This window comes from Solanum stenotomum, chromosome 1 (assembly GCF_019186545.1).
Source record: "Solanum stenotomum isolate F172 chromosome 1, ASM1918654v1, whole genome shotgun sequence".
Classification (NCBI taxonomy): Eukaryota; Viridiplantae; Streptophyta; class Magnoliopsida; order Solanales; family Solanaceae; genus Solanum; species Solanum stenotomum.
The window spans coordinates 17,384,412-17,409,480 of record NC_064282.1 but is presented as its reverse complement, the minus strand read 5'-3'; the positions used below and the strand labels follow the sequence as shown (position 1 = coordinate 17,409,480).

General features: G+C 29.3%; 1 protein-coding gene across 1 annotated transcript; it reads right to left on the bottom strand.

Annotated features, from left to right (window-relative positions):
• Positions 1-18,750: 18,750 nt before the first annotated feature.
• On the bottom strand, positions 18,751-20,450 carry LOC125845360 (protein RGF1 INDUCIBLE TRANSCRIPTION FACTOR 1). Its single transcript, XM_049524863.1, has 5 exons — positions 20,203-20,450; positions 19,922-20,101; positions 19,738-19,812; positions 19,509-19,649; positions 18,751-19,410 (listed from the first exon to the last, which is right to left on the bottom strand). The coding sequence occupies exons 1-5, from the start codon at positions 20,209-20,211 to the stop codon at positions 19,066-19,068; spliced, it is 750 nt and encodes a 249-aa protein (XP_049380820.1). The 5' UTR covers positions 20,212-20,450; the 3' UTR covers positions 18,751-19,065.
• Positions 20,451-25,069: the final 4,619 nt, after the last annotated feature.

The following is a 25,069-nucleotide window of genomic DNA, read 5'->3' as shown; positions in this document are numbered from 1 at the left end:
TGATTGGGAAAGTGAAACAGAAGCAAGTGATGATTCAGACAATGCAGATTTGTCTGATGAAGGAGAAGATGAGTATGGTAGTGATGTTCATGAGGAGGTTATAAATCTTAGGAAAGAGAAAAGGGCTGCTAAAATAAAAAAGAGAAAAGAAAAGGGCCCTAGATCTGAAGGAGTTGATTTAGGAAAAAAAGGAGTTGATTTGGGATTTGATGAATATTTATCCAAGAAACAAACTACTTTTGAGGATAAGATAGCTGGAGATGAGCCTTACTTTGATTCAGATGAAGCTGTTAGTTTTGAAATAGATACTGATGAAGATGTTAATGAGGAAGATGAGGTTGAACAACCTATAAGAAGACAAAGAAAAGCAAGAAGAGCAAAAAGAAATAAAAAGAAAGTTGTATTTGATCCTACCTGTCAGTTAATAGTTTGGGAGACTGGTCTTGCTTTTGAAAGTGTTAAGCAATTTAGAGAAGCTATTACTAGATATGCAGTTCAAGAACATGTTGAATTAGATAAATATGTTAATGATGCAACTAGAGTGAGGGTAAAGTGTACTGCTGGTTGTCCATGGTTGTTGTTTGGAAGTATTGATTCAAGAACAGGAGATTTTGTGGTGAAGAATTATAATCCAGTACATAAATGCAATGGCACAACCAAAAATAAATTGGTGAATTCAAAGTACTTATCAGAAAGGTACAAGGACAGAATTATTTCTGAGCCTGGCATTAGAGTTTTTCAGTTTCAAATTTTAGTGAAGAAAGAGTTGAATGTGTATGTAGGGAGGACTGTAGCAAGGAAAGCTAGAAACATTGTGTTGAAACAAATTATGGGTGATCATGTGGAGGAGTTTAAAAGAATTTTAGATTATAGAGATGAGCTCTTAAAGACTAATCCAGGCAGCACATGTGTGGTGAGACTTAGTGAAGAAACTTTTGAAGGTGACAGAAAAATGTTTCAATCATTTTACATATGCTTTGATGCTTTAAAGAAGGCATTCAAAGCTGGAGCTAGAAGATGTATAGGATTTGATGGTTGCTTCTTGAAAGGTGTTTCTAGAGGTCAATTACTTGTGGCTGTTTGTAAGGATGGGAACAACCAAATGCTACCACTAGCATGGGCAGTTGTTGAGGTTGAAAACACATTCACTTGGAAATGGTTTATCAAGCTTGTAAGACATGATCTTGAGCTAGGAGATGGAACAGAATTGACAACCATTACTGATATGCAGAAGGTATTTTTGTTTTCTTTTTTATTTATTCATTTATTTTCTTTTTAATTTATTCATTAAGTTAGATCTCATGTTATTCTAAATGTTGTTGTTTAAAGGGTCTTGACAAAGCTATTCAAGATCTTCTGCCAAATGCAGAACAAAGAATGTGTGCAAGACATGTTCTAGCCAACTGGTCTAAGAATTGGAAAGGCATTGAAAGAAGAAATTGTTTTTGGAGATGTGCCAAATCTACATATGAACAAGAATTGAAAAGAAATTTGGATCATATGGAGAAGTTAGGCACTGGAATATGTGATGACTTATTGTGGTACAATATAGAGAGGTGGTCTAAATTATACTTTAAGTTTTTCAGCTGTTGTGATAGTGTTGACAACAACATGGCTGAAAGCTTTAATTCATGGATTTTGGGGCCAAGACACAAAACTATCATCACAATGCTTGAAGAAATAAGGATCAAAGTGATGAGAAGAATAGGACAATTGAGGGAGTTCTGTGATACTTGGATAACAAACATATCTCCAATGGCCCTAAAGGTATTGACAGAGAACACAACAAAGTCAATGAAGTGTAACCTTGAATGGAATGGTGAATATGGTTTTGAGGTTAAAGACAGCTGGGATAACACATTTGTTGTGAACCTAGGCAATCAAACATGTACTTGTAGATCTTGGATGCTAAGAGGTATACCTTGTTGTCATGTTATAGCTGCACTTCATTTTAGAAAATTGGAGCCCATTAACTATGTTGCACATTGGTATAGCAAGGAGACTTATCTCAAGGTCTATAGTCACTACATTCAACCAGTTACTAACATGAAAATGTGGCCACAGTCGGCCAACCCTTCTGTTATTCCACCTGTTATAAAAACACTACCAGGAAGGCCTAGAAAGTGTAGGAGAAAGGAGCAGAATGAAAACAAAACAGGAAAATTGTCCAAGAGAGGTGTTGAGATGACCTGCAGTCTTTGTCATGCAAAGGGTCATAATAAGAGGGGTTGTCATTTGAATAATCAAGCTAATGCAGGCAGAGGAAGAGGAATGGGGAAAGGATGTGAGCCTAGTTCAACAAGGTCAAGTGTTGGTTCTTCTAAAGCACCAACTGAATCACAATCAAGCACAAAGAGAGGAAGAGGTCGACCAAGAGGTTCTACAAAACAGGTAATGTTTATAGTAATTCATTTAGTTGTTAATTTACATCTTAATCAGTCTAATATTTTTGTTGATCAACTTATGTTATAGGCTAGTGCTACTGGAAGGGGAAGAGGAACTGCAACTGGTAATGGAACAGGGATTGGTGTTGCTGCTGATAGTTCTGGTGCCACTGGAAGGGGAAGAGGAACTGGAACTGGTTTAGCTGGAAGGGGAAGAAGAACTAGTGTAGTTGCTACTACTACTGATGTTCCTGGTGCTACTGGAAGAGGGAAGAGGCCAAGAATGGTTGGAATGGGGATACTACATACACAGAGTGGTTTTACAATCCACAATGTAAGTTGTCTTAATTATTTACACACTTTTTAATTTTAACTTATGAAGCATCTAAGACAACATATTTTTGTGAATCTAGCCTGGAATGCCTATGAACTCTTCAGTAGTGACTGGAAATCTTGGGCATCATAAACCAAAATCAGGCTTAAAATGGAAAGGAAAGGCTGCTGTAACTCAACAAGGTCTTCAAGAGATGAGAGAAAACAAAAGAATGAGAACAAGGTCCAATGCTGCTGAAGTTTGATATGGAGACTGCTTTAGTTTGATATTTTAGCTGTTTTTGGAACAATTATGCAGCTGTGACTGCATTAGTTTGATCTGTTTGTTTTTGAAACAATTATGTTGCAATTGTGACTGCATAGTTTGATCTATGTTTGTTTTTGAAACAATTATGCAGTTGTGACTGCATTAGTTTGATATTTTAGTTGTCTCTTTTTGAAACAATTATGCAGCCAGTTTTGCATTACTTTTATGTGTACAATTATGCAATTGTGACTGCAATTTAGCGAATGCAGTTGTAAATAAAACACAAACAAATACACAAACCACCAAATTACATTAAGAAAATAAGAAAACTCATTACAAAAGAGTTTTGCACCTAATTGGTTACAACATAAACAGTGCTACACTACACCAACATTGGATCTCACTACATCAACAACTTAAGGTAACTTCATTGAACATTTCTTCATATTTATCACCCAGAACCAATAGCTTATAGCTATAACCATAACGCAACAACAAGCTACAGCAAAAAAGAGCACATTCTGCCATGTTCTTCTCCATTTATTCTGCATCACTTTCATCTTCTCAACCTCTTCTTGCAACATTTTCAATTTCATACCTAGACCATCATCATCTTGTTTGAAATCTCCCGGCTTGTCAACTTCTTCAGTAACCTCAATCAATTCAAATGCAGTGGCTGAGGTTTGAGAGGATTCTACTATATTCTCAAGCTCACCCAATTTCTGTATTAGTTTAGGAATCACAAATTTCGACCTTGAATCAATATTTTCTTTATCCTTCCAACACCAAAAGTTGCAAGATCTAGGACTCTTCAATAATGAAAAAGGATGAAGGAATTAGTGGTTAATCAAATTCTTAATCGGCTAAAAAAATTTAAACAAAAATGATCTTTACCCCATAATAAGGACATGACCAATATCTTCTTCCGGGGTTATTTGAAGTCCAAGATGTTTTCAAACGCACCACAAGTCCATGATTACAATAAACTTTTTTCTTCGTAGTATAATCATCTTCTTCCATACAAAGATTTGTCAAATTAATTGATCGCATTGTGTGCTACAATTTTGTGCAAGAATTAACGAATATCTGGAAAAAACAGAAAATAAGAAAAAGGGAGGAAAGAAAAATCAAAATAATAGATGAAGAAGAGTAGGTTTGAATCTTACATTTTGAAGAACACTTCCTTCAAAGATTCAACTTTTAGGTTTGAATCTTACATTTTGAAGAACAATTCCTTTAAACATTCAACTTTTAGGTTTGAAGAGCTAAGATTTGAGAAAAATAATGAATTAAGTCGCCATTTTTTGGATGATTGGGTTGGTGAGGGAGAAGAGGTATTTAGGGTTCTTCAAAAGTGAAGATTGTTCTTCAAATGGGTAATGGGTCGGATATTACCGTTGGAGGGGTAAATTTAATTTTTAAAAAATGTTAAAAGATGACTAACGCGCCGTTCTAAGCTGTAACAACACGCGCACAAGGTTGGTGTTCGGAGGGTTGAAAATAATTCACATAAAAGATGTTAAGGGGGGTATATAAACACCCGTGTAGTTTAAGTACTAAAGTAAGTTTTCGTGCCAAGTTCAGGGGTTTTTTTATGTATTTTCCCTAAATTATATCTTCCAGTCCTCAAGAATGGGAAAATCCAATTGGAGCTGTATCCAGAAATGAGTCATGCAAGGTATAAATTCGATTTTAGATGAAATTAAATATAAATATCGGACACATGATTGAAACTAGAAAAAAAAAATGGTTCTTTAGTCTGACAAAAGCTTAGGCTTACGAATTTGGTATATTAATTAGGAGTACGGACCAATAAGTTTTTTTTTTATACTTCGATTTTTCTTTTTCTATTTCGATTTATCTAAAACTGGGGAGGTTCACCAATTAAAAAAAGAGCAAGTTTCACATATAACAAACAAAAAATTCATATTTGTATGCTATAACAAAGTTTGCATAATTGTGCTCCATAGCAAACATATATATGTATAATTCGCTATACATATACAATGAAAGCTGTCTATTTCGCTATACATATATACAAAAAGAAGCAATTGTATAATTCGTTGGCTCTTCTTCAAATTTGTATAATTTCGCTGGCAAGCCATTTGTATAAATTGTTGTTAGCCTCTCGTTTGTATAATTCGTTGACAAAAATATTTGTATATCAAAAATCACTCTCTCTTTCGCTTTATACAAACATAAATTATAAATTATACATTATACAAACATAAAACTGGGCAGGGGAATATTTTTATTGTATAATTATAAGTGTATAGGACGAATATATATGTATTCGCATGTGTATATACAATTTTCTCGCGCTTTATACAAACAGAAATGCAATTTATACAATTCTGTTATATAAAACGAGAAAGAGAGAAAGGCAAAAGAGAACTGGGCAGGGGAATATTTTTATTGTATAATTATAAGTGTATAGGACGAATATATATGTATTTGCATGTGTATATACAATTTTCTCTCGCTTTATACAAACAGAAACGCAATTTATACAATTCTGTTGTATAATGCGAGAGAGGCAAGCACAGAGGGAGTGAGCGAGAGAGGAGAGTGGCGAGCGAGAGTTTGAGGGAGAGAGGCGCTGGCAAACAGTTTGCTACGGGACACAATTAAATCAAAGTGTGGTTATACTATTTAATTTGAATCAATAGTTTGCCATTATGTACAATTTTCCCTTAAAAAAAGGCTTAAACCTAATTTCTTAGTCATAAAACGTATTTGCTGGTAATTAAATAATTATTTGACGATATATTCTTGAAGAGTTGAACAACTTTTGCTTGAGTCTAATGATTCTCCAACAGTTTTGAGATTATCTTTTAATATTTAAATTTGTTCGTAATGGTTTAATGAAAAATTTAACGTAAAAGGATAAATAATTTAGTTTTTGTTGTCATTGAAATAATATGTTATTTATTCACAATGTAAATTAAGCACTACGGATCCTTTTTGGCCAATAACTAATAAGTGATTGTTTAATCTGACAAGTAATTTTTCTGTTGTTTATCTTTATTGATTTCTTAAAAAAAAGTTATATACCTAAAATAGCATAGGATTGGAGCTACATGGTCTTAAAACAATTACCATTATGACCAAATTTTTGAGAGGTTAAATGATAAAATGTAGGCATTTATTAACGGTCAATAGACCAGGTCCCTTGAAAAAATAACAATGTGAAAAATAAATAACTAAAACCAAAACAAACACAAGAGTTTAACTTGGAAACCCCGCCTCTTGCTCTAGAGAGGAGAAAATCACGACCTGTCTCATAGAATTTCAACCCAACTCCATCACCTATAAAGGAGAAAAGCTTCAGATTACAAATATCTAGTAATCTAGGAATTAAACTCTTAATCCATTCTCCCTCACAATAACAACTTTGTTACCCAACTAAACAAAGCAATAACTCTATGCCCACTAAACCAACTATTTCTAGTTGATCTAAGATTTCAAGAATCCGACATAGCTAACTCTAGCTAAGCTCCGGAATGATTGTCAAGGATTCAAATTGATCTAGTTCGTTATAGCTTAGGAATTAATCTTACAAGAATAAACACAAAAATATAAACTCAAACAACAACTAAAAATGATGATAACTCTTTCAGGGTCCTTGATGTTCTTCGAGTAATATTTCCTTGAGATAATGATTTTTGCTTTGTGAAATTTTTGATTGCAAAACTTGAGTTTGTGTCAATGTGGAATGGACATATTATAGGATGGACAAAAAGTGTTGGAGCAATGCTTGGCTGAGAGTCTGCAGCCTTACGAGAGACACACACCAACCATAACAGGTGTTGTAGAGTTGCAGGTTGTGGGCTTTAGACAACTGTCTTTTTCATGTACGAAAACTCTCAGTCTTTCCTGAGATTTGGTCCCTTGTTAAATCTCAAATTTTGTTAAATCGTCAAAACTTCAAAGTCAACTCAAAATAACATTTTCCCCTTTTTGATGACGAAAAACTTATATTTAACTTCTTCCCCTTTTTAACTCCTCCCCCTTTCACTAGTTCTCCTTATCATCAACCAAACAACAAACAATCAGGTCCTCCTTTTGATTTTCAGTGATGCCCATACCTTAATATTAAATTTGTTAATTTTTTTTTAAAATATACAAGTATTTGTTTTTAAAAGGTGAGGTATTAGGTAAAGTTTTGAGAGAAATTAAATAACTATAAGTGGAGAATAGCAAAAACTGTTTTCATAATTTTAAAAAGTAATTTTTTCAATAATATTTCTAAGAAAACACACTTACAAGCAATTTTAAAAAGTTTGGTCAAATATAAAAAATTGTCGTTCACAAGTATTTTTTAAAAATGATTAATCAAATACAAATTGATTCTCATCAAAAAGATATTTTTCAAAATAAGTTTATTAAATTTAGACAAATAGGCTATGAGTAGTATCTTGTTCAAAGAAATTAAGCACATAACTAAAAATGTTTTTTTATGTAAGTAAAGAAATGATTGACTTCCTTTTGACATAAGAAAAACTTATACTCCCTTCATTTTAAATTACTTGTTACAATTTATTTTTTTAGAGTCAAATAATATAAACTTTGACCAATACTTTTATGAGAAAATTTGAAATTTATAGTAATTTCTACATAGTTTTTGAATATCTAAATATTAATTTCAATATCGAACTAATCTAATCTAATTTAACTTTGAAAATTAGTCAAATTAATTCTCGAGAAATGAAACATGACAACTATTTTGAAATGAAGAGAGTAATGCAATAAAAAGATCGTTTTGAAACTGATTTGGATCATATGTTTTAATTTCATGTTTGACAGTTTAATCTCTTTGTTGGAATTTCTTCTGCCGTTTCTCACTCTCCCTCCTAATCACTTCTTGTTATGGGTCTTAGACCTAACTCACACCCCAAAAATTAGCTCAAAGGGAGGACCTAACTCAATACCACACCTCACTCCTAGTACTTAGCAAACCAGTGACGAGAGAGAGTTGCTCGGATGGTAAGCATCCCTCACTTCCAACCCAAATGTTGTGAGTTCGAGTCACCAAGGGAGCAAAAAGGGGTGAGAGCTCTTAGGGAGGGTTAAAAAAAAACTTAGCAAACTAGTGCGTGATACCAACATTAGGTGAGATAAATCCTGCTCTAATACAAAGTTAAGATAAGTCTTTGACATAATTCACACCCCAAAACCTAGCTCAATAAATTTTTTCTTTTACCTATACCTTGTAAGAAATCGACATATCTCATCAACCATCATTCTTCCGCACTCTCTAGCTTATCCATCAATTGTGATACAATTATTATGGCAAATTAAAGACATACAACTTTTTTCACTTATTCTGTGATGCACCAAGTGAGCCAAAACTCAAAAGCAATCAGCCTGTAGAAGATCTCAGTAGCAGGCTACCAGCAAATGACTGTATACTACATTCCAAACTTTTTTAAAACTGGTATAGTATATTTAATAAAACTATAATTAAAAGGGAAATTTAATTGTTTTAACTTTTAAGATGGTTCAGAAATTGATATGCATGAAATACTGACAGAATACATTATACACAGAACATAGTGGAGTGTGTGTGTCTGGTTATGCAGATCAGATCAGAGCAGTAGTAAAATGTACATATTACTAAACTAGTTGGTTTGCAAACGTTACAATGAGTCTCATTACTTCATCCCGTCTCAATTTATTTATCTGATTTAACTTAACATAAAATTTAAAAACTAAAAAAAATTATTACATTTTATTATTTTACACTAAAAATATGAAGATTATACCAAATATCCTTAAATCTTGTGTTTCTAAACATGTCATAAAAGAGTTTAAAAAAATATTCTTTTTAAATAGAGTAGAAAAATTAAAACAAATGAATTGATACTGAGAGAAAATTACTCCCTTTTTGTCAATTTATATGTCACATATTGAGGTCTTGAGATTGAATCTTACGACCACTCACATCAAAAGATACTTTAACAGACATGTTGAGATGCCACAGTTACTTATGATATATTTTTATATTTAGTAATACCTCTATATCATATTAATTAAATTTTTGAGTCTTTTTTCATTGTTCAATATAATTGAGTTGTTTAAAATTCAAGATAAATGTTTGAATTTTTTTCCATTTTGCCGTTTGCCTTAATGAAATTTGTATTTTCTCGGAGAACCTAATTTGATTAGGGTTCATGCAATTTCCTTGAGTCTTATTTGATTTTGATTTAATTGATCTATTTGCAATGTTATATTTATTATTTTGCAAAGGACAATAGTGGAAAGTGTGATTCCAATTATGTTCTAGAATGTTTTTCTTAATAAGTGTGTACTGTCTCACAAATTCAATTAATAAGAAATAGAGGGAGTAACAACTTAACTTTAAAATTCTCATTTTACCTTTAAGGGCATCTCCAACCCTACATTCTATTTTACTCTGTAAATATAGAGTTCTCTATTTTTTCAGACAACCAACTACAACCCAATTATCTATTTTACTCTTTAAAAAAGAATATTTTTCTCTCTCCTCAATATTATATTATTATTTCTATTTCATTTTTTTTTCGTATTCCATAATATAAATCTTTTCTTTCTTTCTTTTTTTTTCTGAATAATCATCCTATATAATTTCATTTAATATAAAATTTTAATTTTTTTGAAAATTTTTATTTAATATTAAATTATATTTTATTCTAAATTTCTAAAGAACAACTACGAATAATTAAAAAAAGAAATCAACAAGCACAACCACAATCACAACCACAACTTCTCTAATCATATACTAATTCCTTTTTCAAATATTGTTAAATCTAGAAATGACCTTCCGAATTACTAAGTTATTGTTGTGATTTTTAAAATTATTATGTTATGCATTGTATTGTATTGTTATCTTGTATTTAAATTATTATGTTATGTATTAAATTTTTAAATTAAATTTTTTATCTTATCATTTAAATTTTGTGCATTCTTCATAGTGGAAATTAATAATAACATCAAATTGTATCACAAAGTGACGAAAATTAAAAAAATAATTAAAACATTATTAATTCGAGATGAAAGTAGTATATATAAAATAAAATATTTAAAAAAAAGTTATATTACATTTAAAAAGAATTGTAAATATTAGAGATTTAATTAATAGTCTTATATGAAAAATAATATGTTAATCACAAAGTAGTAGAAATAATATTATATATTCAAAAAGTGAAATACAAAGTATTAATAGTAGTTCTCCAAATTTGGAGAACTATTATTCAACTCTCTATAATTGGAAAGTAGATGATAAAATAGAGAGTGGTTGGAGAGGACGTTCTCTATTTTACTCTCCAAATATAGAGAATGGAGAATAAAATAGAATAGGGTTGAAGATGGTCTAATGAAATTATTTATAGCCTCACAAATATTTAAGATTAATTTTAGACCATAAATTTTAAATTTTTTAATTTTTTTCATGAACTCGCTAAGTAAAACTAACTTATATGAATTGAGACAGAAGGATATAGATAATTATTAGTATTATCACATTTGAAAATGAAAATTAAAATGCAGAATGATTTGTAGTTTTATTAGGAAACTGTCCTTTGGAAAACAACTTGACAACTTGCGACCCACTAAAAGACATTCTAAAAAGTGACAACACGGTACCTGACACGTGGCAGATGCCCAGCTAATGCATACAAATTTTCCGTATCTCAGGTGATCCAAATTACATATCTGAAATTCAATTTTCCTCCACATGTTTTCTGTTAGGCCATATAAGCCCTTAAAGTTTGCATAAACTGATGTATAATCCCTACACTTTTATTAATCACCTAGAAAAATAAATAAATCATGAACATAGTACAAATTATATTGGTGGAATTAATTTATTCATCGAGACATTTGAAATTATTTTTGTGATTTTTTCTGTCAAGAGTAACAACAAACAAATAGTAAAAGAGGTAATCTATTCTCGACAAATAAATAAGTAATAAAGTGTTAAAATGTGCGAAGTAGGAGGGTCGTCTATTGCAAATAAATTAAAATTAAACACATATTACGTAAATACACATCTTATTGTACCGTAATCTCTAAAATTTCCTATTATTTATAAAAATTCATAAATCCCTTTCGAATAGATCACTCTCCTCTCGTTGATACAACATATCTTCCTCTCGGATACATTTCTTCCATCTCCGATACATCTCACTCCTATGTATCCGGATGTCTGCTGATGTATTCGGAAGTCCAGTGATGTATCCGGATGTCCTATCCCCTCTCTGGTACATTTCTCCTCTCTCGGATACATCCCTCATCTATGTATCCATATGTCTGCTAATGTATCCGGGAGTCCATTGATGTATCAGAAATCAATAAATTTTAAGGGATTTTTATAATTTAGAAAAAAATAAGAGAAATAATGTAATTAACTCTTAACACTATAAGATTTAACTAAATTATACTTAAAAATATCAGTTCACATTCAGAAATGTCGCAATATTTACATCGAAAAATAGAAAGATGAGAGTGAATCGCAATCCATTCATCTCAAATAATCGTCACGTTTCACTGCTCAAAAATAGATATAATTATTACATTTATTTAATTTTCTAAAATCTGAATATTTAAAAACAATTAAAAAAAACTATAAATTGTTGTTCTTCTTATATTGAAAAAATAAATCTAAAAATTTTAATAACATAAATTTTATTTGACTCTTAAAAAATGAAAAATGAAAAGTATTTTGAGACAAAGGAGTATCGTATTAATGCAACACTTATACTCCCTCTGTTCTTATTTAGTTGTCACTATTTTAGGTTTTACGTTCTTTAAGAGATTAGATAAGTTTACGATTGTATCCTTAGTGTTCTTTTGAAGTCAAGTTTTCGATAAATCAACAAAATTATTTTACATGATTAACTAATTTGATCAATGAACATATATGAATTATTTAGTTAGTTATTCTATGTTGATCAATTGTAACATCTAAATGGTAAAATAGGAAGAATTAATGCATTAATTTTGTGAAATGACAAAGTAAAAAAACATTTTTTTAAAAAAAGGATGGCAAGTAAATACCAACGGAGGGAGTGATAGCTTGACAAGAATGGTTGGTAACATCTCCACCTAATTAATCTTACTCTCCCTAGTTCAATATAATTGAATTGTTTTTATTATTTATGATTCATAATAAATGATTTTTTCAAAGTTTAAGAATATATTATTATTATTTTCTTAAGAAAAGTTATCCTACTGCTAAATCCAAAATAATGAATATTTCTACTTTATTAAGAAGAATTTGAAAAGAATAATATTCACACATTACTCTTTGATTAATATTTTTAATTATGTGCAACTTATTTAATGTATTTGGAACAGGCCATTTGACTTGAAAAAGATTCTACTGATTCAACGATTTGGTTATATTTTTGAGAATTTCATCATTTTAGTCATCTTAGGTATTGAAGATCAATATGTTCCATCTGCATTTAGCACAAAAACAACCATATTATAAATCATTTTAGCAAAGATGGCAGCAGACTGTATACTGTACATCTGCATTAACATAAAAAAGGCAAATCGCAGACCATTTTTTTGGCTAAGCAAATTGAAAATTAGAAAAAAGCTCCTTGTTTCAATTGACAAGAGGAGTATATTTTTTCGAGTGTTTACATCAAATTAACAGATATATCTTGAACATACACTTTACCAAAATGTTATGTATTCTCATTTTGAAGATTATTTATATATACATTGTAATTTTATAACGATAAAAATTTGAATGTGGAGGAGAAGAGACAAAATTGGGTAATGGTGTATTGAAGGAGTCAATGGATATGTAATTAACCAAAAGAGGGAACAAGTCGTACACTTTTCTGATATATCAGAATGTATATCATGCTTTCAATGATATTCGCATCCAACCAAATCCACATCTATTTATTACCCTCTCTCAACCACTCTTTTTATTTTCTATACATTCAAATAATAATGATTAGGACGCATATACCCTTAACAAATATACAGCTAATATTTAATAATCACCTATATATATGCATGCATCTTTCAAATCATTAATCAACCTAAGAATTACTCCCTGCATCTCAATTTAAAGATAAGTATTGAATATACTTTAAACGTGAGGTGAATTAGTTATTTCATTTTCAAATTATTGATAGTTTTAGAAACACTATACTTTTTTTGGTTTTTTATCAAGAGTTTTGTGCTCCTGCAAGAATTTGAAACCACTTACTCTGTCATGTGGTAAATCAGATGTGTATTTAAATTAAGTTGGTCAAGTATAGAGAACATATTTTTAAGGTTATTAATAGTTTGTGGATGAAATTAATATTTCACATCAAATTCAGGGTGTTTTCACAATATTTCTCTCTAATTTAAATTTCTCAATATAACTGATCATGAAAAATAACGAAAGACTTCTAAAATCTTGGATTTCAAATTAAAAATATGTGAAATCCTTTAAATGTTACAATTAGATCAATTAAATCAAAAATCAAATAAGACTCATGGAGTATAGAAAAAAAATTGAAGATTCCTAATAAATAATTTCTTAAAAAAAATAGAAGTCAAAGTCAATCAAGGACTAGTAAAAGGAGTATAGAAAAAGTATTGCTTCAAAAGTTTGTGAGATGAAAAGGAAAACACAAAAGGGCGTGAGTTTTTTTTTTCTTTCGGTAATAAATGATTGAGTAACTTAAAAGGTTGTAAGATGAGAACGAAAATACAAAAAAAATTGACCAAACACATTCGACAAAAATATCTAGGATAATTTATTTTACTTCTAATAGAATTCAAGAACTCCCATTTTCTTTTTTCCCAAATTCATTTGCTACTCTGTTTAGTCCATGCTAAGTGAATTATATTAGAATATGTGTTGAGATATAACTAACTAATAAAAATGTGTTATCTCTAATAGTTTAAACTTTTAAATGAGATGGTCACACACTTCAATATGGTATCAGAACAGGTAAAAGTCCTGAAATCGAATCGCACTATTGCCCATTTTATCATTATCTAATGGGAGAATTATTTTTGTCCTTTTGACACAACTAGATAAACAGTTGAAATAATGTAAATATGGATTATTAATGTGAAGTTTCATGAACCCAATAAGTGAATAATAAACCAAATTAATGGAATGTGCGGATGACAAAACAAAGAACACATAACAACTCCAATTGTAATAATGGTACCTCATACTAATTATTACGGACAGCTTCATAAACTAGTGACTTAGTGAGAGTTCAATCAGTGTAAAATTATGCAACTTTTTCGTTAAAAAAGTGTTGCAGTAATCAAAATAAATTAAAGCACAGATTGTGTATAATAATACAGTACTTAGCCAACTAGCTGGACAAATACTAGCTCCGTTCACTTTGATTTGTTTATCACTTTTTTGCATAGCTAGAGAATAACATAATTTATTTATTTTTCATGTTTTACATGTGCTATTGCTAACTTATTCTTCGAAGGCATAATATATAGATGTGCATTTTAATTTGGTTTTATTTCACATTTATACCCTCCAACTTTCGATATGTATATAAGTAAATACTAAAACTTGTATAAAGTTAAAAAATGAGAGACCACATGAACCTAACATGACATAATACACTTAAGACACAATGTAGGACACAAATTGTCAAGTAAGATGCATGTGTCTATTTATTTGATTTTATATGAGTATTTTTATGTAAATTTAAGTGTTTACTTGTGTACATACAAAACAGAAATACATAAATATAAGCTAAAACTAAGTTAAATGGCATATTTATGTATTCATTATTCAAAGCATAAGACTATCAATAAATAAATTATTAAAAAGTATTAATATGGAAAAATACTCATACTAATTGCTTATTATTTTTAAAAATAGTATGCAAAATTAAAAATGAACTACTAGTAAAAAATAGAGATAAATACTAGAGAAGATCAAATGAAAAGACCACAAAGATCCTTTGCATTTATTTCCATCAATACCAAAACCACCCACCATTGCTTTTGAATTTATCACGTCGTTGTGGTTAGTTGCCATCGAATTTTTTTTCCAACTAAACAAAGTAAACATTGCATCTCATCACACACAACTTTTATCTACTAAACATAGAGTATACATTACTCTCATTTATCTATAGAAGATTTATTATGCAAATAATCTATTTTGGTGTCTAAATTTAAGTTTTGACCCCATTTAATTAAACTGTACAAAATTACTTTTACGTTTTGAAATTGGAATTCAATTCATGATAGATCGCCATAAAAACTTGCCTGGCTATAATTATTAATAGTGTAGTACAAAATGTCTTGGCAAACCTCTTGGGATTTTTAATCGATGGGAAAGATCAAGCTTTAACTAATTATAGGAATCTTTAAGAAAATTATATACGTCGGAAAAAGATAAGTCACCCTAATTTAGGATAAGAGTTTTTTATTGATTAAAATATAAGAAAAATATTGAATATGATAAATAAATAAATAAATAGGTTTTACACATTTTTATATTGTGCATATTTAGGTCTAGAACAAGCAATATTACTATCAGGTTGGATTGTTACATATGGTATCAAAGATACTCTTTTGTCATCCTTATCGATGGATTGGCGGATCATAATTCAATTGAATTTAAGTAAATTTAAAAAAAAAAATGAAGCAAACCTAAATACTAAATCTAGACAAATTTCATTCAATTAGGCAAATCTCAACGAGGATGCCCAACTATGAATAGTTTTATTTATCCAAATACTCCCTATGTCTCAAACTACTTGTAACTTCTTCCTTCTCAAGCATCAAATTTCTTGAATGTTGATTGATATTTTAAAATATATTTTTTTAACATATTAATATGGGAAGGGTTGTAGTTTATCCTACTTACATCGTCCACTTTTACTTATTTATTATACTAGACATAAATGTTTGAAAAACAAAATATAATTTCTTTACATTTATTTTGCTCTTGTTATTAAGTACTAGTATTTATTTCTTAATGATTGATATCACTTATTATAAGTATTTTTTTCGCAGATTCATGCAGCATAGGATCTATTATGGGAAAAACGCTCCCTAATATTATTATTTTTCATACAAGACTCAAATTCAAGACCTCTAGTTAATGAAAAACAATCTAACTTTATCCACTACAGATGATGAAAAAATAATAATTCAATAACCAAGTTTTGAATCTTGAGGACAGCCCATATATAGGAAATATCGTGACTAATGGTCACAAGTCGGTGTGGAAAATGCAGCAAGAGATAACCAATAAACTAATCACTCCATTTACTTTTATTTATTCATTTTTATGCATCAAGAGAAATATTTTTTTTATTTATTATCTTTAATATTAATAATTTTTCAAATCCTTCTTAAACTATACATCAATTAATATATATTAAATTAATTATGAACAAATAAAAATGATCAGAAAAAAATAGTATGAAAAGAGAGTTTGGCTTCTAAAAAATGATGAAGACATTTAGGGAACAGAAAAACAGTTTGTGGTTGAAAATCCATTTACTCAAATATTTATAGCAAAGTTTTGTCATTATTATGTTCTAGGGAAGAAGAAAAGAAAGAAATAAACAAACAAAAGAAAGATAGCAGCCACCATTTACATGAATATGTCCCTACTCACTACTCCCTACAACCATTTTAGTACAAAATTTTTAACATAATTCAAGTGGTAACAATTGTGAATTGACCATATACAATAATACTCTATTTTCATCAAGTTTTTAATAATAGTATTCAATTTTCTATCCTCATTTATGTGATATATTTTTCATAAATAATTTGTCCTCTAAAATAACATCACTATTTTTATAATTAGGAAAAAAATAATCTTAAAATTATCCTTTTATTTTAATAAAAATAATGTAAAGTTACATATGTCTAAAGTTATTTTGAGATCACAAATTTTAAAAGTCTTCTTTCATAAATTTTGTATTAACGCAGAAGATGATAACTTTGTATTATTTTTTTACCAGTTAGTAGCATATGAGGGAATTTTGGTTTTCTGTCCCCTACTTATTAGGGGCGTTTAGTTGTTTATTAGAGTTGAATTATTCATTTTTTAAAATCAACATAATTAATATTGAATATGATATTATTTTAGGTTCTATGTATAAAATATAATATACATAATATAGTACTCCTTCTATTTTATATTAAATGAATTTACAGGGTTTTTTTTTTACATTCTTCAAAGTTTAAGATAGATGTTTGAATTTTTTTCATATTTGTTATTTCCTTTAATGAAGTTTGCTATTTTCTAAGAAATAAATTACACTACTTACAAAGTTATATTTATGTTTTCACAAAAAACAATAATAGAAAGAGTATTTTAAAATATGTTCTTAAATATTTTTTTAATAATTCATATTACCTCATAAATTCAGATAATATGGAGTAGAGAGAATATTTGGTTATTAGATTAACTGAAATATGTACTGTACTCTCTCCGGAGTATTAGTTATCATATATTTTTCCCTATTTTTAGTTACACGTTCTTTAATTTATTTTGATTGTTATATCCTAATTTATAATCACTAACCATTTATTTTCTTTCTCAAAAAATAAGCATCACATTATTTGAAAATCAATAAATAAATGTATAGTTTACTAAACTACCTCTAATTAATAAATGTCTCTTGAAAATTGAACATTATTGAGAAAATCAAAATAGGAGGATAGTTAAAATACTACTCCTTCAATTTTTTTTTTCATGTTTTACCATCAACATTAAATACTTATTTTTCAAATCATTTTTTAAGCCATTATTTAATAAGGGACAGTTTAGTAAAATATATATGTCATTATGGTGTGTTAAATCATATTGAGACAAGTAAAATTGAACGAAGAAAATATTATTTTACTGACTAGAATTCTAAGATACCACTGATTTTGAAATAATTTTCCAGCTATGGTTAGTAAGACTTATTTTAGATCAGAGGGAGTATACTATCAATCTCTCTTTCAGTAAACAAAAATAAAATTAATCTAAACAATCAAAATATTAAAATATTTGTATTAGCTCCATTTAATTTTGTATCCTACCTAGTCAATCTATATTACTTCAAAACTAAAAGAATGTAGACAACTATTGCCTTGAATTTTTCTAAAATGACAATTAATTTGAATCATAGTGTTACTTAGGATGACAAGCAAATTTATTTGTAAAATGTATAATTATGAATAGTCTTATTATTACTACCCTCATCCACTTTTAATATCATAGTTTTCTTTTTTAAGTCAAACTAAATAAATTTTGACTAACATTTTATAATGTATTTTTTCATCATATAGATATGCAAAAAATTGCAATGTATAGTACTTTTCGTATAATTTTTAAATATCTAAATTTTTTATTTAAAATATTAAAATAATATAATTTAATTTAATTTAATTTTGAAAACTAGTCAAATTGACTTTCAAAAAGAACAACTTGAACAAATAAAAATGAACGAAGAGAATATTACTATGTAACTAATCATTATATTATTAATACCTACATCATTATAATAATGTGTTTTAAGTGCTTGATTTGAAAATAACCACACCAAGTACGTACATAATTGAAACATTTGAGTATGGTAAAACAAGTAGCACAAATCACGCACATGCAACACCTACAAACCCTCACCTAAACAACAAGTTAACCTAACATTACAGTGTCAAAACTTACTAATCCAACAGATATGATTACAACTACGATCGTAATTGCAAGCTGTAAATAAACCATAAATTTGGAAGGATCAACAAATTAGGAGGAACAAAGCAGTACTAAGAAACACTAATCATTGAATTAAATTGACGAAATAAGCATTCAATAGAAGCAAAAGCAAGTACATGTCACCAAAAATTAGGTATAACTATTACAGTAATTAATTAATCTCATTCATACTAATATTCCTTCCTATTCACTTGATTTCTCTATTGTCAGATAGAAATATAGCTTCCAATATGTTTGTCAGATAATAATAAGGAGAAAGAAAGAAAGCCATTTCTACAAAAAATGGGGAGGTTTAAACTTTTTTTTTCTTTCCTAATTTGCCCTTGAATTATACGATCCAAATTCCAATTATATCCCTCCCGACTTCCATTTTTCTCTTCCAAGAAAACACAAAATTAGTAAAGTGGAGATCGCTGAGGCGTACCCTTCCTCCGGTTCATCATTGAAACTGATATTCCCGAACCCGGTCCACAACCCGGTCGAAACACAGACCGGAACGCCGAAAGGGTGCTGCGTTTCTTCCTTACAATCTCTGTTGTCGCCGTGCATCCAACCGTCCTGCAACCAACCTCTTCAGCGGCGCCACTTGAACCGGACTCGGTTCTTACCGAACCAATCGGTTCAAGAATGGTATCAGGAGTCATTTGACCATCGTCTAAACCCGGTTCAGGAAGTGTCATGTACTCACACCTATAGATATACTTCGTAAGTTTGCCCTCTGTTTTCAGTATGTGTTGAACCTGTAACAAAACCAAGATGAAAAAACTTGTATATGAAAAATGGGTCGGTAACGAAATTCAATTATCATAATTGGTAATTCAAAAAATGATGAATTTACCTTGCAGGAAACAGAGCAAAAGAGAAATGGATCTTGAAGTCCCCTGTCACAGATGATGCAACAATTACCTGAGCCTCTACTAGCCCTTGTTTGTGGCCTTTGGTTTAAAAATACCACTTTTGCACTATTTGTAGTGTAAGACTGCAAGGGAACAAAACTTTTTTTTTTAACTACTCATATCAGATAATTAACAACAGAAATTCAAAAGTTGACAAATTTTTTTCCTCACTTGAACAAAAGCACAGTCTAGCAATTTATTAGCATCACCAAGCCTTATGACATCATGATACACATATCTCCTAATCTGCAAGTCAAGAAATAAAACATCATAATTCAACCCCACTTGTGAAATTACACCGAATACATAATCGTTGTTAAATTCAACATGATGAAGGAGATGAAAAATAATTGACCTGCAAAAGGCGGTGAGAACGGTGAGGTGACAAGCAATGAGGGCAAATACCCTCACAGCAGTCCAAACAGAAAACATTCTTTTCATTCTTCTTAGCATCTTCATGAATTATACAGGCATTGAAGAATTTCTCTGTCAAAAGTGTAACAAGCCACTGAGGAAGATTTTGTGCATAGTCCAACTACAAAACAAACCAAAAAAAAAAAACCCATCAGAATATATATAATCACTTTGTTGAATAGAAACTAGAGAGAATAAAATCAAAGAATTAATAGACCCCACCATGTTCATATATGAATAATATTCCTCTTCTCTTCTCTTTTGCTTCAGTATATATATATGAAGAAGAGAAGGATTTTGAAATTGTGATAAAGCAAATACTACTGTTTTGGTAGAAAGAGAAGAAAAAAGGTATGGGGTTTGAGGGGACAGAGGAAAAAAAGGGAGGACGGCGCCTGCAAAAAACTAAGACTGGGGTATTACTGTTACCAATGAAAGAAGAAGAGTAGTAGTAGTGCTGTGTGGTATGGTATATAATGCCAATTTGCTAATGGTGTATATACCTACAATACAATTCTTTCAATTTTTTTCCTACTAGTACTATTAATTATCTTGTATATTTTGTAAATAGTACTATTCTTTTTCTTCTTTTTTTTGAAAAATAATAATACTAATTTTGTGTAAAATCTTGAACTGATAAACACAGACCCTAGTAGTATAAAAAATTGTCTCTTGTTAAAGAAGAACAGCTTGAAATCTTCTGGTTTATTTGGTTTTTATTTATGATTTATAATAGTAATAATTAGCACTATTTACAAGTTTTATAGCTCGTATCCCAAAGAGCCTATTAGAAATGAGCATTTGGTGATTTATGTATGGTAGGTTTCTTGGCTAAGCACTAATAGGCAGAAGCAGTCCCTTCATCTGCTCTCTTATTTCTCTCTCTGCCTTCTCAGCTAAATGACAAGACTAAAGATGGTGACTTTTTTTTTTTTCACCCACCAGTAAAAAAATAAATTGACAGAATGAGGTTAAAGAGGCAAATTTGAAAAAATAATAATTAAAAAGTGAACATTTTAGCTTTGGTGACAAACCATGATCTTTTTTTTGGGATATGCTCAATTTTGAGCTATGTTTTATTTTATTAGATAGACAGACTATTACATAGCTTATTATAATCCTATAAAAAAAAATCTTACTGTTTTTCATCCCTAATCGTTTCTGAAGAAACTATGCGGGTGAAATAATTCCAACTACCATTTAAAGGGTATGCCTCATTGGTTAATGAAATGATTGAGAGTCGTGAGGTCTCATGTTTAATTCACAAGTTAGGTAAAGAAGCTAGGTAATTATTTTTATCTGTCCTAGTGTTGATGGATAGAGTTACCCGATAGTTTGGTGGTGAAAGGTGATAGATATCTCATAAAATTAGTCGAAGTGAGGTGCGCGAAAGCTGATCTGCACTCCATGGTCATAAAAAAAAAATGCTGCGATTACACCTCTTTTAAGTTAAGGATTTATTGGAACTTTATTTTTCTTCCTCAACAATACAAAATTGTATATATTTTATTCTTTTCGAATTCATTTATGAAATTACGTTGAATAAAAATTGAAACGTATTTGATGAACGGAAATTCAAAGGAAGTAAAAAAGAGAATACTGGGAAGTCATATACTAGACTTGCACTGTTTATCAAGATTTAGTAGTAGAAATTTCAAGATTTTGTGTATCGCTAATAGATATTGTAATGTACAATTTTTATTATTTTTTAAATCATTTTACTAGTTGTGTTGTTATAAAATAAAATTATTGAAATGATAATAATTGATGATAAAGAAGTCAAACTAGGTTTCACATTGAAAGAGAAAAAAGATCCAAATTTAGCTTACTGTAATTGGCGCATGAACTCGGAAGGCAGCGTTGGAACCATGCCCTATTAACTATAACTAGTCATTTTAACACACAGCTCACACACCTGTGTTATAATTATATCTTACATATATACTGACCAATTTCATAAATATGTTGATTGTATTTTTTGACTCAATTGTCAATACTTGTCTTTAAACTTTGAACACTTGTATATTTATAGTATTTTTTTCGTAAAAAGGAAACCGAAAAATATAACCATTAGTTATAATTGTGTTATCGAGGTCAATTTATGCACGACTCGTATAATTTTATGGAGTACTTATAACGTTTACTAGTGTATATGAACACATATATAGCTATACCGTCCATTGAAATTTATTTGAGTATGCAATCTTATAGATTTTGATATACTTTGACTACTAGGTTGCACCAATTTTCTTAGGTGAAGGCTACTCTCCGACGTTTGATGATTCATTTATTAATTTTTTTTTTGGAGTTGTTTGATAAATAGTGTAAGGATAATGTTAAGTAAATTATATTAGTAATGTTTGTATTAACAATGTATGTATTAGTTATACTTACTTTAATTATACATAAATTATTTTATATATATTTTTTGGTTTGATTCATTAAAAATAGCATGTATTGCATAAAAAAAAATTAATTATAAAGATGCCCTCCACTATTATGGTGGAAAAGAAGTAAAAAAAAGTTTTGAGGGGCAAATGTATGCATTAAAACCACTGTATTGCTAATACTAGAAATTCATGGTATTACCAATACACATCTTCTTATTATTATTTTCACATAAAATTAGTACTTCATCTATTCCATATTAAGTGAATTTATGATGCAATACACTATTAAAAAGAGAATTAGGACATAAATTGAACATTACTTTTCATTTTTTGCCTTTTAGTTATTGTCAAACAATTCTTGAAAATAGAAATAAGTCAAAGTAAAATCTTAAATACTTTATCTATCTAACATAGTTATCCACTATTGACTTGGCGCACCCCTTAAGAAACAATAAATAATAGTAGTAGTATTACTCAATTACCTTTTGAATATATGAAATTTAATGTTTTGAGAAATATACTAGGTGTTGAATAGTACTCTCTCCGTCCAACAATAGTTGTCCACTATTGACTTGACACATGAATTAGGAAGTAGTAAATAATAGGGGTAAAAATGATAGTATTTAATATCAAAGGTAAAATAGACACAAAATGATAAATTATTTATTGATTTTATAAACTGGACAAGTATTGTTGAATATCTCAAAATAGTAAAGTGAATAATAAAAATAGATTGAGCAAATAATATTTAATAACAAGGTTAAAACGTGATAAAAGGGTAACTTGATTTTCAAAACTGAACAAGTATTGTTGAATAACTATTTTTAGTATAATAGACAAATAAAGATGGATAGAGGAAGTATAAACAATTCACTCTCTTGAACTTATCACTTAGAAAATGTAAATGAAGGACAAAAATGAGAAAAAATTCAAATATGTATCTACTTAAACAATGAAAAAACCCCTAAAATCAGTTAATATTGAATAGAAAAATAAAATATAACAATATCGCTAGTTCATTAATAGAAGATTTTTATAATTATTTTTTCTATTAAAATTATAACTGATCTTAGAAAACATTTCTCAAATTAATAAGTGTGTACATATATAAGCTAAGTTTTCATATAAATTTAGTTAATACGTAACCATAGTTAATTAAGTTATATTTCTCTGCACATTTAACACTTGCGATAATAAACGAAAAAAGATTAAAATTATTCTCGAATTATTTGAAATAGCTCATATATACCCTTTAATTATGTTTATGATCAAAACTACCCTTGCCGTCTATGTTTTGGACCACAAATACGCTTAAATCGTTATCTTTGCCATTAGAGCTGACATGACAGTCCACCTAGGCAGTCCACCCAAGCTATCCAACATGCGAAAATACCTTCCTCTCAATAATGTTGTTCTTCCTTGTTCATCCCTATAACAAAAAGAAAATCAACTATAATTATTTCATTGTTCTTATTTGAGTTGTTGTTCGGACATTAGAACTCCAATTTCAAAGTGTGCCAAGTTTTTTTGAGGTTGTAATTGCATGTTGAAGGATCGAGTTTATTGCTTGGGATTTGGGGTCATAGATTCACAAAATCGAGTTTTAGATTTTCAAGCTTTTAATAACTCTTTCATAATTTTTTTTGGGATTTCAACTCAAATCTTCAAACTAAAAAAATCAGTTGTTAAATGTCAGTTTCCAGCTTCAATTGCAATATCCAAACAATTTTTAGTAACATTTAGTTAAATTTCTTCAAATTTTTGCACTTCAAAAACTCAACAAAGGCTAGAAATTTCTCAACAACAAGCTTTCAAATTAGTAGCTATTTTCAAGTTTCAACACAAAAGAATGACTTCAAGAGTTTTTCAACATCTTTCAACTTTGAGAATTAAATTTTCAGCCTCAGATTCGATGACATCGAAACCCAAACAATGACTCGATCATTCAATACACAACTACTATCTCAAACGAACTTCAACGCATTTCGAAATTAGAATTTCAAAGTCCGAACAATAACTCAAACAAGAACAATGAAAGAACTATTTTTGATATTTTTTTGTGATAGAAATGAACAAGGAAGACAACATAATTGAGAGGAAGAGATTTTTGCTATGTTGGACTGCCATGTCAGGACATATGGCAAAAATAGTGTTTTAAGGGTATTTGAGGTTCAAAACATAGACGGCAAGGGTAGTTTTGATCCAAACATGAGTAAAGTATATATGAGCTATTTCGAAAAATTTAAGGGTAATTTTAAAACTATAAATCCAAATATATAAGTAAATGTGAACGTTATCAAAAATAATATTCTGTATTTGAATTATGACTTGTGAGAAGGAGATTTCACACAAAAGGAAAATAAACAGATAATCGAGTAGCAGATTGTTCATACTTTACTGGTTAATAGTTTTTTCACCAAAATTGTTATCATAAATAAAATAGGCAAAACGTTTAAAATCTTTTATTTATCTGAATAACAATAATAGAGAAAGGAAATTGCCACCCAAGTTTGTGTGATTAAATCAAGGTAAGAGAACCACTCGGTGGTGGTGAATTCCGAAATTTCATTAAAAATATTTAAAATTTAATTTATGCATATGAAAAATATTTTTATTATATTTACTTTGTATAATTTGATATAAAGATAATACAATAAAATATATTCAACTGGTCAATCTTGACTAAGCCATTGGAACCA

Coding starts and splice junctions, on each gene's coding strand:
- LOC125845360 (XM_049524863.1), bottom strand. Junction 19,650..19,737: donor TAGACTGTGCTTTTGTTCAA/GTGAGGAAAAAA, acceptor GTTCCCTTGCAG/TCTTACACTACAAATAGTGC. Junction 19,411..19,508: donor TTTGCTCTGTTTCCTGCAAG/GTAAATTCATCA, acceptor GTTTTGTTACAG/GTTCAACACATACTGAAAAC.